This window comes from Phycodurus eques, chromosome 6, assembly GCF_024500275.1.
Source record: "Phycodurus eques isolate BA_2022a chromosome 6, UOR_Pequ_1.1, whole genome shotgun sequence".
Classification (NCBI taxonomy): Eukaryota; Metazoa; Chordata; class Actinopteri; order Syngnathiformes; family Syngnathidae; genus Phycodurus; species Phycodurus eques.
The window spans coordinates 5,291,163-5,307,795 of NC_084530.1; the positions used below are offsets into that span (position 1 = coordinate 5,291,163).

General features: G+C 40.8%; 1 protein-coding gene across 1 annotated transcript; it reads right to left on the bottom strand.

Annotated features, from left to right (window-relative positions):
- Positions 1–5,690: 5,690 nt before the first annotated feature.
- LOC133403639 (keratin, type I cytoskeletal 19-like) lies at positions 5,691–10,856 on the bottom strand. Its single transcript, XM_061678708.1, has 8 exons — positions 10,376–10,856; positions 10,194–10,276; positions 9,490–9,646; positions 8,588–8,752; positions 8,364–8,489; positions 8,052–8,272; positions 7,900–7,928; positions 5,691–6,017 (listed from the first exon to the last, which is right to left on the bottom strand). Exons 1-8 carry the CDS (start codon positions 10,766–10,768, stop codon positions 5,914–5,916), a joined length of 1,278 nt encoding a protein of 425 aa, XP_061534692.1. The 5' UTR covers positions 10,769–10,856; the 3' UTR covers positions 5,691–5,913.
- Between the last annotated feature and the right edge of the window lie 5,777 nt (positions 10,857–16,633).

Sequence of the window (16,633 nt, forward strand, 5' to 3'; positions counted from 1 at the left end):
TAATGCTTTCTCCTGCTGATGTCGTGGCTCGCTGTGACGCCCAGGCTTGTAAAATTGACGTCATCGAGAAGTGGCTGGACCCGCGATGACGTCAACTTCCCGTGGTGCATTATTTTGTCATCATATCGGTCGTGACTAGGGAACATCAGCCCAACGGAGCGGAATTTATATATATATATATATATATATATATAAACTAAATCATTTTTAAATGCTAGCATATTGAGGAATGATTTTAATTCAATACATCAATTTAATTTAGAGGCAGGTGACTCCAGTAGGTTAATAGGTATTTTAAGAAGTCCTATACCGGTACCTTGGAATCAAATTTATCAGAAGTGTTGGGAAGTTTTCTAAATTTAGATAACAGATGCACAGTTGGGGACTATAAAATATGTGTGTGTGTGGGGGGGGGGGGGGGGGGGGGGTAATATGACTGAAATGTGTGTACAGTATACTGTATTCTTACAGTATTAGAAAATCGTTTTGCAAGAGAAAAGTTGTGTTTTATTCACTTTAAGTTAATTTGTAGAGTTTGCATGTTCTCCCCGTGCCTGCGTGGGGTTTCTCCGGGTACTCCGGTTTGCTCCCAAAAATCCCCCAAAACATGCGTGCTAGGTTGATTGAAGACTCTGCAACGGAACGCAGCAAAAGTAAAGTAAAGGTGAGTAAAACTATCGGAGAACGACAGACTTCAATGTGTTTTGTAAACACTATCGATAAAAACAAGGCAAATGTCTCAATTTCAATTAAATGTAATCTCACATTTCATTGGTGGGTTATTTCATCTGGAATTACCTTGTGATTCACTTAGAATATAGTGGCATCTAGTGCGCAAATTGGAACACTGCATTTCGGTAAGAACAGGACATACTGTACATAAAATGAATAGAGAAATTGTCTAAAAATCCAAATCTAAAAATAGCTCAGAATGTCCACCATGATCTCTAAATACCATACGATTTTACGACAGTTATGCAGAGTACATCCATTTTTATAACCTTAGAAGTATTATAGAGTATAGAAGTACTTAGAAGCACTTGACACAATTGTAAATCCCTCCATCCAGTCATTCTTTGTACAGCTTTCCCTCGCTAGGGTCGCAGGTGTGCTGGAGCCCATTCCAGCTGACTTTGGGGCAGTGGCATTCAAAGAGGAGGAGATCCAGGGAGATCCCGAGTCGTTCCCCGGTCAGCAGAGAGAAAAACTCTTTGCAGTATGTCCTGGGTTGTCGCAGAGGCCTCCTTCCGGTGGGACGTGCCCAGAACGCCTCACCAGGGAGGCTTCCAGGGGGAATCTTAACCAGATGCCCGAGCCACCGTATCTGGTTTTTCTCGATGCGGAGGCGCACCGGCTTGACTCTGAGCCCCTGCCAGATGACCGGGGTTCTCACCCTATCTCTAAGGGAGAGCTTAGAGACCCTACGGCGGAAACTCATTTCGGCCGCCTGTATCCACGATCATGTTCTTTCGGTCACGATTCACAGCTTGTGGCCTTAGGTGAGGACAGGAACATACTGTAGATCCACAGGTAAATCGACAGCTTTGCCCTTTGGCTCAGTTCCTCCTTTACAACGACAGACCAATACAGAGTCCGCATCAATGCAGACGCTGCACTGATCCGCCTGTCGATCTCCCACTCCATTCTTGTGTCACTTGTGAACAAGACCCCAGGATAATTGAACTCCTCCATTTGGAGCAGGAGCTCCTCCTCGACCCAGAGAGGGCACTCTAACCTTTTCTGACTAGACCATGGCTTCAGATTTGGAGGTGCTGACTTTCATGCCAGCCGCTTCACACTTTGCGAACCGCTCCAGTCTTCGAACATTCCATTCAAATCTAAGTACACATGGTACACGATTGGCCGCCCCCCGCCACCGTTGACAGAATACGGAATGATTTAAAATGTGTAGTTGGCCCGGTGTTGATCGCAGATGTACCGTCAGCATCCACTTCTCCCCCCTTTGATGGGAAGGGGGGAGCATTTAGGGGCATTGCATAGGGTGCCATACAACATACAAGCCAGCTGCGCTACTGCCCACAGTGCCACCCATATTTGTAAATATTGATGTAATTTTAAAAAATATTAATAATTTACATTCAATGTCATTATGTAGTCTGGAGCCCTTGGACAATAATTATTACCTCTCTGAGGTGCGTCGTCTAGTTTAAACATGGGCTCCTGTTCCATGAGCAGTCAAGCATACCCTTACCATAACAATGCCTCCATTATATTTGATGCCTTGTGTGATTTGGAGCTTGAGTTGTCCATTTCCGTCTACTTACTTTTGTCTTTCAAGTTGACGTGCAAAAAAAATCCGTAATCCAGGACATGGAATGCTTTTTTCAAATGTTTTCTGACTATGTTACGAGTTGTAAACCTGTATTCACATTCACAAAACCATCTGTTAACAATGGTATACTATAGATTCAGAGACTGATGTCTACTTACTACAGACTTCAGGCACTCATTGACTGCGTAGGACTTTCACCCAAGTATCAAAATGAATGGTTATACCTGTAGCCTAACAATTTAAACTACTCTTCATGAAATACCTGTAATTTTTAAAGAGTATAGGCAAAATCTTTTAAAACTACGTAGCTAATAACTTTGAAGTGTTGCACTGTAGCTATCAACAAATCGCCTTTCCTATAACATTTTGATGTTCATTGGTGCGACTTCAAACTGAGCTGCTGCCATTTTTCTTTGGGAAGCAAAAGCTTAACCGTATTGTTAGGAACTCCCGCTCAGACAATCTTGATCTGCTTGCCGTTATAGTAACAAGAGATAATGAGCAAAATTATATTTTTACTAGCACTATTGTGCACTGTTGCCACAATTATGTTAACAAAAAATGCTGTACATTTATATGTAAAGCAATATCTCACTCCAAGTTACACCCACCTCCAAAAGTATTGGAATGGTGAGACCAATTCCTTATATTTTTCGCTGTAGACTAAAGGCATTTGGACTCAAAATATCTATATGAGACACTTAAGAGATTGTTAGTGATATCAGCAATAAACTCCAGAGAGCAGGAGTGAAGATTATAAAAAGGACAGATGCTCAACTGGAAGATGCATACCACTCATTAGCAAGAAGAATAAAACGATCAAAAAGTACAGACGCAAGCCTAAAAAAATGAAGAAACATGGATACATGGACTGCTAAGCCCTTGCCAAAGCGATGAAAAGGCAAATGTTTGCAGAAATGTGTTCATGATCTCAAAGACAAGCTCAACTGTGTAATGTCATGCCTCAGGTTTATATGGTTTCTTCACAAACAGGGTCCTCATTGAGGTTGTAACACATGGTCGCAGTAGTAAAATGAGTTACAAAGTGGCACTACCATGTAAAGTTAAGCAAGAGAGACAACGACCGTATTTTCACGACCATAAGGCGCACTTAAAAGTCTTAAATTTCCTCCAAAATGGACGGGGCGCCTTATAATGCGGCGCTTCTTATGTGTGCACCGAGTTCCAAAATCTGTAAATGTTGTTGTGTGACTTCGATGCGCGCGCCGCTTGACTGACTGGGAGCATTTCTTGCCGACACGCTACTTATATAGAGGAAAGGCGGACGTGACTGAGGACAGCATGCGGACGTTAAAGGGGGGAGGGTGCACGTGAAAGAGGACGCTAAAGGCACGCCCCCAGTAGGTATATAGTGCCGGTATGTGCATTGTGCAAAACAACGGTTTGGATACGGACCCCCGAAAATGGCACCTACGAAGAGACACACTTACGAAGCACAATTTAAACTGCAAGCTATCAGTTATGCGGAGGAACATGAGAATCGAGCAGCCGCGAGAGAATTCAAGATCAACGAATCCATGGTTTGCAAGTGGAGGAAGCAGGAAAACGAGCTTCGCAGTTGCCCAGCTGTTCATTTCGGATACGGAAGATGAGGACTTTGATGGATTTGTGGATGAGAATTGATCAAAAAATAACGTGAGTACATTGTTAAATTCTTCAATAAAGTACAACCGAACTCAGTTTTGCTCCCACTGCGTTTTTAAAAACATACGCTAGCATGCATGCTAGCGTATGGTTTAGGGTGCATGCATGCTACCATATGGTTTAAGCTAGCGTATGTTTTACCATGCGTGTGCCCAATAATACGGTGCTCCTTATGTATGTGTTAAATACAGAAATAGACCCCGTAACTGAGACTGCGCCTTTTAATATGGTGCACCTTATGGTCGTGAAAATACGGTAAATGGGACAGGAAAATAGAACCAATCTTTCTGTACATGTTACTCGGCCACAAACGAACTATTAGCTGTTAGGAAACTACAGTTGCTTATTTAGTTTCAAAGTCAGCTTGGAGTAAATGTGAGTGACGTCATACACACTGCTGTGCAAAGGTGTGGTGGGGGGGCAGAGTGGGCGGTGGCACCGTACATCCACCTGGGGGAGAATCCCCTCCACCTGTCATTCGAGGATGTAAAATTGCTATCCGCACCCCCAACCTCGTTGACAATTGCTTTTCAGGGCCTTCACCAAAGCATTGTGTGGCCCGGCCAGCAACAAATCCTTTTGCGCGCCACTGTGATTGCGGCATCTATGATGCCTGCACCCTCATACTGGTTAATGGAGATTTCAATCTGGCTCCTCTCTCTTCTATTAACAGCTTCAGACAATTTGTGAAAGGGAATACATTTCTGCACGTCCTATACGCGAATTGCCAATTTGAAGGGAGTCATATTTTACTTTGATTGGAAAAGTAAATTGTCTATTTATTTATTTATGTATTTATTTTTAATGGATTGTGTACAGCGCTTTGTTACAGCTGTGGCTGTTGTAAAAGTTAAATAATATATATAATAATAAAAATAATATATATCATAATGAATAATAAAATAAAATAAATAAAAAATAAAATAATAACATAAATAAAGTTGAGATGAGAGTTGAGTTATTAACACTAGAATGATTTATGGTGCACTGTAAAGCAGACATAGTTCCTCCCAGTGGTGTCGTTAGGCCTATTTTAGGGGGGGCTTCAAAATCTTCTCAAGCCACCCCAAAAATATTTGGTACGTTAAGGTCAAAGGTTCATTTTCCTAGCCCCCCTAAAAACGCCACAAAGAACCCCCCCCTCCTCCTCCCTCATTGACAATGAAATTTGGGGCTAAAATAATACGACCCCCCACCCCCCCCACCCCCGCTCCCGACAAACATTTTTTTAGACTTTGCGATGCCCGTTTCCTCCATCTGTGTATTATGAACTTTTTTGCTCTTTTCCTCTTATACTAACCAAAAACATTTGTGTTTTATGTTAGCTATGCCTTATACATATCCATTTTGTATAATATGAAGCATAAGTGGGTTGGGGTGGACGCTTTCCCAGCCTATTTTTTAGGGTGAGAGGCAAGGTAGACCCTGGATTGACAACCACCTCATCAGAAGGTTGAGCTGGGCTACACCCTTTTTCTGATAGAATAGAATCACCTTTTATTGTCATGAACATGCATGCGCACAAAATTTGTTCTCTGCATTTAACCCATACACATGTTAGTGGAAGACACTGGAGCAGGGGGCAGCTGAGAGCATTTTGGGGTATCAGTGTCTTGCTCAAGGACACCACAGCCGTGAGTCCGGGGGATGTTGGCAGATGGTCCAGTCGGGGTCTTGAACCTAAGTCCCCCACGGTGGCAGGCAATGATCATAACCATTGGGCCACGGCCAATTTTACTCTCGCACAAATCTTTTTATTGGCATTTGACAGAGAAGGCATTTGACAAGTCAGTGATCTGCAATAATCTCTTTGTTCCTATTACTTTTTTTTGTGAATTTTGACATATTCAAATGACACACCAACATTATGTCGCAAAGAAATCCAATAGCAATAATAGGTGTTACATAACTTTTAAATGTATTACTTGACATATGTCTGGTGGGATCCGGTCTTTCTACTTGTGGAAATCAACGTCCACATCTTCTGTGCGGGACACCACTTTTCCATCAACGATTTCCTCAATCACAACTTTCCTTCTCTGGGTTATTACTGGTTGAGCTAAAGAGAGATTCAAAATAAGAATTAATATACTAATATATATATATATATATATATATATATATATATATATATATATATATATATATATATATATATATATATATATATACACACACAAACACACACACACACGTTGAAAAAATGTTTGCTCCCCAATTTTTTTCATATTTGTCACACTTATGTTTCTCGACATCAAACAAATTTAAATATTAGTCAAAGACATCCCAAGTAAACAAAATGCAGTTTTTAAATGAAGGTATTCATTATTAAGGGAGGGAAAAAAATTCAAACCTACATGGCCCCGTGTGAAAATGCGATTGGCTCCAAACCAAATAATTGCCACCCTTAGCAGCAACAACTGCAATTAAGTGTTTGTCATAACTTGCAGTGAGTCTCTTACACCGCTGTGGAGGAATTTTGGCCCGCTCATCTTTGCAGAATTGTTGTAATTCAGCAACATTGGAGGGTCTTCAAGGATGAACCGCCTTTTTAAGGTCATGCCACAGCATCTAAATAGGATTCAGCTCATGATTTTGACTAGGCCACTCCAAAGCCTTAATTTTGTTTTCCTTCAGCCATTCAGAGGTGAAACTTGCTTGTGTGTTTTGGATTATTGTCCTGCCCCAGAACCCAAGTTCGTTTCAGCTTGAGATCACGAACAGATGGCCGGACATTCTCCTTCAGGGTATTTTGCTAGACATCAGAATTCATGGTTCCATTTATCACAGAAAGTCTTCCAGGTCCTGAAGTAGCAAAACAGCCCCAGACCATCACACTACAACCACATCTTTGGATGTTGTTGTGGGGTCTTTTGTGACCTCTTGGATGAATCATCACTGTGCTCTTGGGGTAATTTTGGTCAGCCAGCTACTCCTAGGAAGGTTCACCGCTGATACATGTTTTCGCTATTTGTGGATAATGGCTCTCACTTTCGTTCGCTGGAATCCCAAAGCTTTAGAAATGGCTTTATAGCCTTTTCCACACTGATAGAGCTCAATTACTTTCTTTCTCATTTGCTCCTGAATTTCTTTATAGCTCAGCAGATCTCTAACTTTTGAGGATCTTTTGGTCTACTTCACATTGTCAGGCAGGTCCTGTTTAAGTGATTTCTTGATTGAGAATAGGTGTGGCAGTATCAGGCTTGGGTGTGGCTAGATACATTTAACTCGGCTATGATAAACCACAGTTAAGTTATGTTTTAACCACACAGGGCCATGTTGGTTTGGATTTTTTTTAACTCCCTTAATAATAAAAAACAAAATTTAAAAACTGCATTGTGTGTTTACTTGTGTCATCTTTGAGTAATATTTAAATTAGTTTGATGATGGGAAACATTTAAGTGTGAAAAACATGCAAAAAAGTAAGGAAGTTAGGAAACTCTTTTACACCACCATGTGTGTGTGTGTGTGTATGTATATATTATACATATACAGGGTGATTGAAAAGTAACTCCCTATTTTAAAATATTTATTGATTCATATGTTGTAATATTTTTCTAAATTGTTTGGTGTTTGTTCCATGATTAAAGGAGCAAGTGTATTCTACCAAACCAACGACTTTGGAAGAAGTTGAAGGGCGAAGAAGTTATGTCTTCCATCCCACAAGAGTTCCTTGTGAAATGAGTTAATGCGGTTCACAGGTGGCTTGAGAAACTGGTGGCTAATGCTGGCGCCCATATCGAATTTTAATAAAACTCCATGCAATACGCTTTATTCTCATCTTCATTTCTTGTAAGAATTACAGTTAAGAAATTAATTAATACTTAAAAATAGGGAGTTACTTTTCAATCACCCGATATATATATATATATATATGTATATATATACATATATATATATTGACAAAAAACTTAACTGACTGTGATGTGTCATCAGCTTACGTTTTATTTCTTTGACAATTTGGATGGTCCTGGAAGTAAGAAAAGTATAAAATATCATTAGTTTCAGCTTGGTTTCTGGAGTTTAGAAAATATTCACAATGCTTATTCTTTGTCAGAGCTAAGTTAAGAAAAGCCAAGTGTCTTTCTCTTACTTTACATCTTCTCCATCCAGCAATCTTCTGTATTCAGCAATCTCCATCTCCAGCCTGGTCTTGATGTCAAGCAACATCTGGTATTCTGATGCCTGCCTCTCGATGTCCAACCTCATCTGGCTGAGCTCATTCTCCAGGGTGTTGATAATGGCCTGGAGCTGGTTCAGCTGCAGGCTGTAACGGGATTCTGTTTCTGCTAACTGACTCTCCACTGCAGCTTTCTGTCAAGATATAACAAGATATGATATTTGAGAGTACGTTGTGGTCACATCTTGATTTTAAAATAAGAATAAACGTGTGATCTGCTGTTACCAGGCTCAGCTGAGATTGGAGTTCAATCTGCAGGGCCTGTAATTGTCTCTGGAGGTCAGAAATTTCAGTACGGGAGGTCTGAAGGGTCTGCGTGCTGCTTACAACTTGCTTGTTCAATTCGTCAAACTGCAAGATGTGGATGGGATGCAAAGTTATTCAAACTATTGGAAACCATTTTGGCATCTGGCATTGTAATGTTCAATGGCTTATCTTGCTCTCCTGACCTTAGTCTTGTACCAGTTGTCCATATCACGGCGGCTCTTTTCAGTGATACCGTCATACTGTCTTCTGATCTCATCAAGGGTCCTAGACATGTCCTCCTGGGGTTTGGCATCCACTTCTACATTCACACCACAGGAATTCACTTGGTTTCGCAATGCTGCCATCTCCTGCAGGAAGAAGCACACAGTCGGTGTAAAAGACCAGGAAAACAAAGCACTGGATCTACAAGAGCAGGAGCAAATCTGGTTTCAAATGAAACAGGCTTTTCAATAGGAAATAACACCACTTTTATTTTGCATTGTATCATATTCATTTCTACATTTGAGGTATTAATTGGTAGCACTATAAACACAGTGAATTTCACCCAGGTGCCAACTGGGCCAACTTAAAAATGTCAGTATGTTTAACTAAGATACTTTTTTGCATCACATTTGCTATTTCAGTCAATGTGCAAACATGAGAACATTTTAGCTTCAGGTGTTTCTCACATTGCAAGGAGACGATGAAATGTTATTGCATGTTAAAAAAATACTGTAGATCACCTTGTAACCGAGAATAATAGACGAGCATGACAGCTTCCTGTTACTGTTAGAATATATAATAATTTCCTCTATAAAGGTTTCTTAGGATCACCACAATAAAGTACACAACTTATGGACACAGTAGATGGTCCTCAGGACTTGTTAGTTTCCAAAACGGGTCTCTGGAAGGCATTAGTGCAAATAATTGACTTGTGTCAATAGCTGACTCTGTCTCATGTGATCTCTCTGTAGCTATGACCATGAATAAATAGGTCACTTAAAACTACCTGTAGAAAACAACCTAAAGTAAACGACCCAACGATATAGTGTGTCCAATCAAGAGTGCTGAATACGTTTGGTGTTTTTATGAGTATACGTGTTACCTCAGCATGGTTCCTCTTCAGGTAGACCAGCTCTTCCTTCAGGCCCTCCACTTGCATCTCCAGGTCTGTGCGAGCCATAGTCAGGTCATCGATGACTTTGCGCAGTCCAGCAATGTCTGCCTCCACTGACATGCGTACGGCCAGCTCATTCTCAAACCTGTTGGTCATAAAAACACAGAGGAGCTGATGTTGGGGCATGATCTGAATTGGTATTACTGCCAACAAAAGAAAAGATGAAGCGCCATCAAAACCAGTTTGACCAGTTTTCCCACCCTTAATTAATGTCTGTGTGACAAAACACCATCCCTGATTAAATACACTCTCTGACCGCTTCATTTAGTACATCTAAAATATAAAATGAGAATTATTTTATTTCATTTTATTTTTTCAAGCAGGAGCTGCATTGATCATTTTGACTTCATAAGTAGAGTAAGGCGTATCTCCTTTACCTTTTTGAGCAATACAGGAGAGTGGGAACACAAGAACCTCCTCTCAGTTCTCTGTGAAGTTCTACTGTCAACTTCAACCACACTTAACATTGTTAATTTAAGATCTGTAAGAATCAACCAAAACCGAGCGTTATCTCTGTATAGGCATTTCATGCAGTCACTTGTGTGTGTGTGTGTGTGTGTGTGGAACTCAGGAAGTGGCTGGTGTCACTTAGAACTGTTATTATTATTATTATTATTATACATCCCACTCACTTAATTCTGAAGTCTTCTCCTGCCAGTCTTGCATTGTCAATCTGCAGCATCAACCTGGCATTGATCTGAGCAGCATCACTGATCTTAAACGGCATAAAAAGAAAAAAAAAGCATGGGCACAAAGTCAACCATAATCGTACTACGCATGATTTAATATACCTTAATGTGCAGACATCACTCACCTTTTTTCGGAGGTCAGCGACGATCACCTCGTACTTGGAGTAATCTCTCAGTATCGGGCTCTGCTTGTCGTACCACTCGCGGATTTGACGCTCCAACTTGGCGTTGGAATTCTCCAGGGAGCGCACCTTGTCCAGGTAAGAGGCCAGACGGTCGTTGAGGTTCTGCATGGTCACTTTCTCGCTGCCAGTTAAGGCGAAGTTGCCTCCATCCATGACACCCGCGCCGAGAGACGCCCAGCCCAAGTCTATGCCCGAGCTGAGCCCGGTGCCATAGGACACCTGCACATTTTTACCGCCGGAACCGGCATACACGCTCATTGCCCGCCGGGAGCCGGACACTGGCAAAGAGGACAGGGACAATGCCGACAGTCCCGTGCGGATTGAGGACGTCATGGTGACTTACTGAACGAAGATGCTCGGGCTGCGTTCTTCCCTGAAACGTGTCAAAGCCAAAGAAAGGCGAGGAGGAGATGGTCTAGAGCCGAGCTAGAGAATGGATTTTATAGGCCGCTCCAATGTGGGGGGGGGGGGGGGGGGTGGTGCTTCAGGTGGGTTGAGACAAAGCTCTCCGTGTGACTCTGCACTGGGCGTGTCACACGGAGAGCAGCGGTCGGCGACGAGTTTGGGCTCGTGAGACACCCACTGACTTTCAATTCAACATCTCCCACTCCCAGCCTGGCCCACCGTAAAACGGAATTTTAACCTTATTGTACGGGATTTTATTCATACATACTGTGAAATATGAATTCTTCATTGATATATCTGATATAACCATGTGATGGTTCACAAAATGGGAGGAATTTATGCTTGCTTCACGCTCACCAATATAGTAGTAGTTTCTTATTTAGCAGTATATTAGAAAAAACATTTTAAGATATCGTCTTTATCAAGATGAACTAAATGAACTGTTAAAGTGGTTTAGTCGAGTTTGAAAAAGACCAAGCTAAAGAGTAACTTGAATGTGAAGGCGAGCATTTGAAGTCATACGAAACTATTTAAAATGATCAACATTCCACGCGGGGCCCAGCAAGTCATGTAGCTCCGCTGTCGGCATCTGGGAGAGGCTCGTTCATACTTTGTGCAGGCTTTTTAAAAAGCAAAAGTTGTTAATCATTTTTTTTTTTTGCTGAAGGTATTTAGAGCGTTGTACTGTATTGGCTGTCATTTCAGAATAATTGCAATCTCTCTTGAAACAGGAATGTTGTAAATCTCTCATACGCTATTAAAATCAGATTTTCTTTTTTTACTGTATTCATTTTATATCCTATTTATTTATTTAATTACTGACTACACTATGTAAAAAAAAAAAACACAAAAAAGTTTAAGTTTTCTTTTATATGCTGAGATGTGTCTCTTAAAACATGTTCTCTCTGAACTATTTTACAAATTCATTAGGAAATTTCATTCCCAAGCATGTAGTGCTCAAAGTGAAAAATCAGGTTCCAGCAACCATACTTGTTTGGCTTGTGCTGGTGTGTTCTAACTGTCTTGGATAACAGGAGCGCCATTATCTTATTGATGACGACCGTGATTGTTCCTAAACTGGATAAACTGGTGTAATTAGTTATTCTCTATCGCCCTTTTTCCATGGCCAGTCAGTTAACTTCTCTTTGTATTGCTGTTAACTGCATTACACAAAACAAACATAATAATCCCACACCTGAAGTGGCTCATAATTTATGCTAACTAACATTTGCAGAGAAGCTCCAGTACTCAATCAGAACAGAAGGACTTTAAAGAGTGTCATTACACCTGCCAGGGACCCTTGTAGTGGATGAAATACTTTCTGTCTTGGAAACTTGCCATGATTCACACTTTTTTTCGTAAATGTAAATGGGTGTCATCCTGGATTGCTGATCAGTCTGGGGACCAGGCAGGTATTAGCTTCTAATTTATTCTAACATTTCTGTGAATTTACAGCACAGGTTCTCATTTTCATACAAAATGTACACTTTTTTTTTTGATTCAGTCAATCAATCATTCAAACTTTGTTTGTAAACCACATTTCATACATGCAATGCAATATAAAAAATATGGAAATATCACCAGCCCTGCTGCAAACGCTGATACTTGTTTAACTAACTTGGTCCTGACTTGTTTGCCTAGCCGCATTCTACATAACAGTCAATGGTAGCGAGACAGTGACACGCCTCGTTTAATTGTTTTATGAGCGTATGTAACCCTAAGGCACTCAGCAAACTATCAACGCATGACAGGTCCAACAGTTTTTGCCCAGCTACTTCACTGCTTGTAAGGAGCAGTAAAAAATATATATACCTTATCCCGATAATGTAGCACAGCATGCTTCATCTTTCCTGAAAATGGTGGGTCATATTAAATTAAACCTACCTATTAATGGAGCCATTAGTTCCTCTCACTTGGGAATACTCATTCAACAATTCATTGCCTTGACTTTTTTTTTTTATTTCTCAGTCCTAAATGGAATTGAAAGGGTTTTAATAATTACTGAAGTTAATTACACATTATTGTGTAATTACTCTCATTGTACACTCCCTTGTGTTTTTTTTTTTTTTTTTCATTTTGTTGTGTAGTTTTAAAGGTATTGCTTTGTCTTCTGCACTGATGGACAAAATGTAAGGAATGAAGTCTGGATGTGGCAAGAAAAAAATCTCACATCTCTCCCACTGGTATGTTCTGCACACCGTTCTAAGGCGTGGTTTGTTTGTTTGATACAAGCAACATATATATATATATATATATATATATATATATATATATATATATATATATATATATATGTAATGTACAGAAAATGTATGATTACATAAGAGACCAAAGAATGTGAAGATACAGAGGTCAGATAAAGTCAGCAATGTTAAATACTTTTCACAGCAAAACCTTTAATCTGTCTTTCCATTCCCCTGAACGCAATGTCCATCTCAGCAGCCTCACTTTCTGATCCAGAAAGGCAACTGACAAGTCAACTGCTGACTTTCACTAGCCCTACTAGCTTTATGTGATTTCCCTAAGCAAAAATTCATCTACACTCTACATCATTTGTAGATGATGACACATGACACCTGGAAACAGGATTGGTGACAATCCATGTTTAAAGAATTCATGTGCTAAAGACTTTCATAACAAAACTGCCAGCAACTGCATAGCAGGAGTTTTCAGAGGGGGGAAATAAATACTTAGTCAGCTTCATCATCATTGTCATGTTCACGCCAACAAGAGGATAGCATCAACGGTATTGATGGTTTGGCGGTTTGTTGACAGGCCAGTCAGGTTTCCATATTTTTCAGTCAAAACTGTACATTTAATGATAATGTTACCAGGAGTTTGTAATATTGTTAATGGTATAAAATAGATTTTTAACTACCTGTATATGAAATTTTTTTTTTATTAATATTAATCAAATTTGTAGTTGTTATAAGTAAAGACTCAAGTCATCTTTATAAGTAATCCCTATCCTGCCCCTTTGGAACTAGTTCTTATTTACTTATGAGACAAGTCATTTGATGAGCAAATTTGCTGAGTCACAACTGCAAATTTACAAAAGCGGTGAAAGGACATCATGGCATCCACACCTATCGTGGTAGATAAACCTATAGTATTTTTTTTTTTTCCTTCAAAGCCGGAGAAAGTAATTGTTACACCACAAAATACATTTTGTTCCTGTTGCTGAGTATGAATTTTCCAGAAGAGCAATTAGAGAGGTAATTTACAAACACTATTTTTAGTCAGTTTAAACAGGTTGGGACTTCATAAAGGTAAGCTGTGCCTAATATTTTGTGTACTGTATTACCATAATAAACAATGGGAGCAAGCAAGACTATTCTTTTTGTCTTTTTATTGCGTGCATGGAAGAGAAAAGTTTGGAAAGGATAATACAGTGTGTGCTCCGGAAGGTCTTATGATTAACAGAGCAGTAGTGGGAGCACTTTTAGCAGACTTGTGTTCATGACAATAAACTACTTTTTATATTAAATTGACATAAAATTCAATTCACATTATTGCGTGATTTAATGGTATGTAACGGAAAGCTACGCAAAAGATGCCACCCGGGCAAACCAGTCTCGCGCTATCGCCGTTCCCCGTCGAGGTAAACGTTAACTCCAGAGTCACACGCAGACTCTAAACGGATCAACGCCATAAACTATCTTCAACAAGACATTTGCTTTGCCATGCCGACGCTTAGTGAATCATGGCTGCCTGGCGCTTCAAAGCGGAAACCCAAGGATGCCGAGTTCTCCCACGGACGCTAAGTTAATTAACTCCCCTCCAGTCGAAGGATTGCACCAACAAAGGCGCCTCCAACCTGTTGAGTACTGCCACTTGGGTGTTGGAACAGGCAACAGCGACAGCCACGGGCGACGGAATGACACTACAGACATGGGTTCATAAGACAGTCTGTGACTCGACTGGGAGTTAATATTTTAAGAACTTTACATGAACGCCACTAGTGACTGTATTGCTGCAAACTGGAATGTCTGATGTCGAATATGTTGTTAACTGAACCAGATGTAATGTTCTCCACACCACACAACATTTGAAACATTCATTACAGGTATGACAAAGAGGATGAGCGTGGAACAATGCAGGGTTCGCCCCCCGCCCCCCCCCCCTTTTTTGACCAGAGGAAAGGCTTTTGGGAGTTTTGGTGGAGAAGTCTTCCTTTGGTCACCCCAACCAACTCGCCGATGACCGGGCCAAGGCAGGACGCCCACCTCAAGGACACATCGGATGATCCCCGGCTGCAGAGCCTCCTGCAAGCGCTCCGAGCTACCCTGCTTGGGGGCCCGAGCTAAAGTCCGAGGGAACGGAGGCGGACGCAACGCGACCGCTCCGAACGTCTGGTAAACAGAGACACCCGAGAGACGCCCTGCCTGGGAACTCGTTGGCCTCCTGTTTTTCCTCTGTTTTTTCCTTCCTCCCTTCCGTCGAATCCACCTGTTCCCGGTCCAGACCGGGCCGGCCGAACACTCAGGGAGCCTGACTCGCCTGCCTCAAACGTGTTCCAGACACCTAAGTCCAACATTGCGGTCTACTAAAAGTACGGATTAGTGCATATTTGAGTATTATATTAACACCTAACCTATAATTCCATTACAACAAGCTGGCAATTTTTTGACTTGAGTTCGTTGTCACATTTCTGTGGGGCCAATTATGTATTACTCGTGCACTCACTGTAGTTGTCTCGCCATGCTGCACTATTTGCATATACTGGCCACTCATGCCAGAGTAGCATCTGCTCCATTTGCACACTGATTGAGGAGTATCTGTAACATTTGCACAACCAACATTGTCCCAGATGATCGCACTACTCGTCACTCGTCACCGCATACACTCCTTGAAGTCTCAGCGCCCTTTGCACAATGGTCATTGCACCGGACTATTGCAATATTAGTCGTTCGAACTGCTCTAAGTGCTAGAGGACTCTGCATCTTTTTGCACAATTGTTTTTTGTCAATGTCTTTATGTCCCCAAAGTGTTCTGTAAATTGACTGTTTGTTGTACTAGAGCGGCTCCAACTACCGGAGACAAATTCCTTGTGTGTTTTGGACATACTTGGCAAATAAAGATGATTCTGATTCTGATTCTGATTAATTATACCCATTCACTACACACCCATTCTGCTCATCTCAGGTCACAAATCCCTTCCTTCGCCAATGTTCATCTGTATCTTGTTTGTTTGTGTTTGTCTGTGTTTTATCCTGTAGAAACCCCTTTTTATTATTACATTTTCTAATAAAATTCACCACTTGCATTGATTATGTGTGTGTTTGGGTTTGGAACGAAACCTTGAGAAAGTCTAGAACTCAAACTTTCTAAAATGTAGCCACCTTCCGATAAGAGACTGATTAAAAAGGTTTGTCGTCATTTCGCCTCAAGTTAAACTTGTAAAAATAGGACGTGGTGCCCCACATGTATATCAAATATCTTGGTTTATAACGTTGTAATTTAAAATTACGATAACCCGGAAGTGACGCAGGCGCCGCTTCCAACTCATCATTTCCTTCTAAATTAAGCACAATTCTTATTTCATTCCATTCCGCTAGAGTATTTATTGGGTAGAATATTTGACGGGCTAGTTAGATTACGGTTAGGTGGAAAACAGGTAATACTAAAAGCATTTGCTGTTGTAGACATTGTAGACAAGGATCTCGTGATAGTATTGTTTTGTTTCACATAGGAGTTCATGAGGATATGGGGATAGAGATTGACGTTCAATTGTTGGTCTATTTTTGGCACATATAGGCTGGTCACGGGCATGTATGTGTATTGTGTACTCAC

Coding starts and splice junctions, on each gene's coding strand:
- LOC133403639 (XM_061678708.1), bottom strand. CDS start 10,768: ATGACGTCCTCAATCCGCACGGGACTGTCGGCATTGTCCCTGTCCTCT. Junction 8,273..8,363: donor TCCAATCTCAGCTGAGCCTG/GTAACAGCAGAT, acceptor ATATCTTGACAG/AAAGCTGCAGTGGAGAGTCA. Junction 6,018..7,899: donor AATTGTCAAAGAAATAAAAC/GTAAGCTGATGA, acceptor ATCTCTCTTTAG/CTCAACCAGTAATAACCCAG.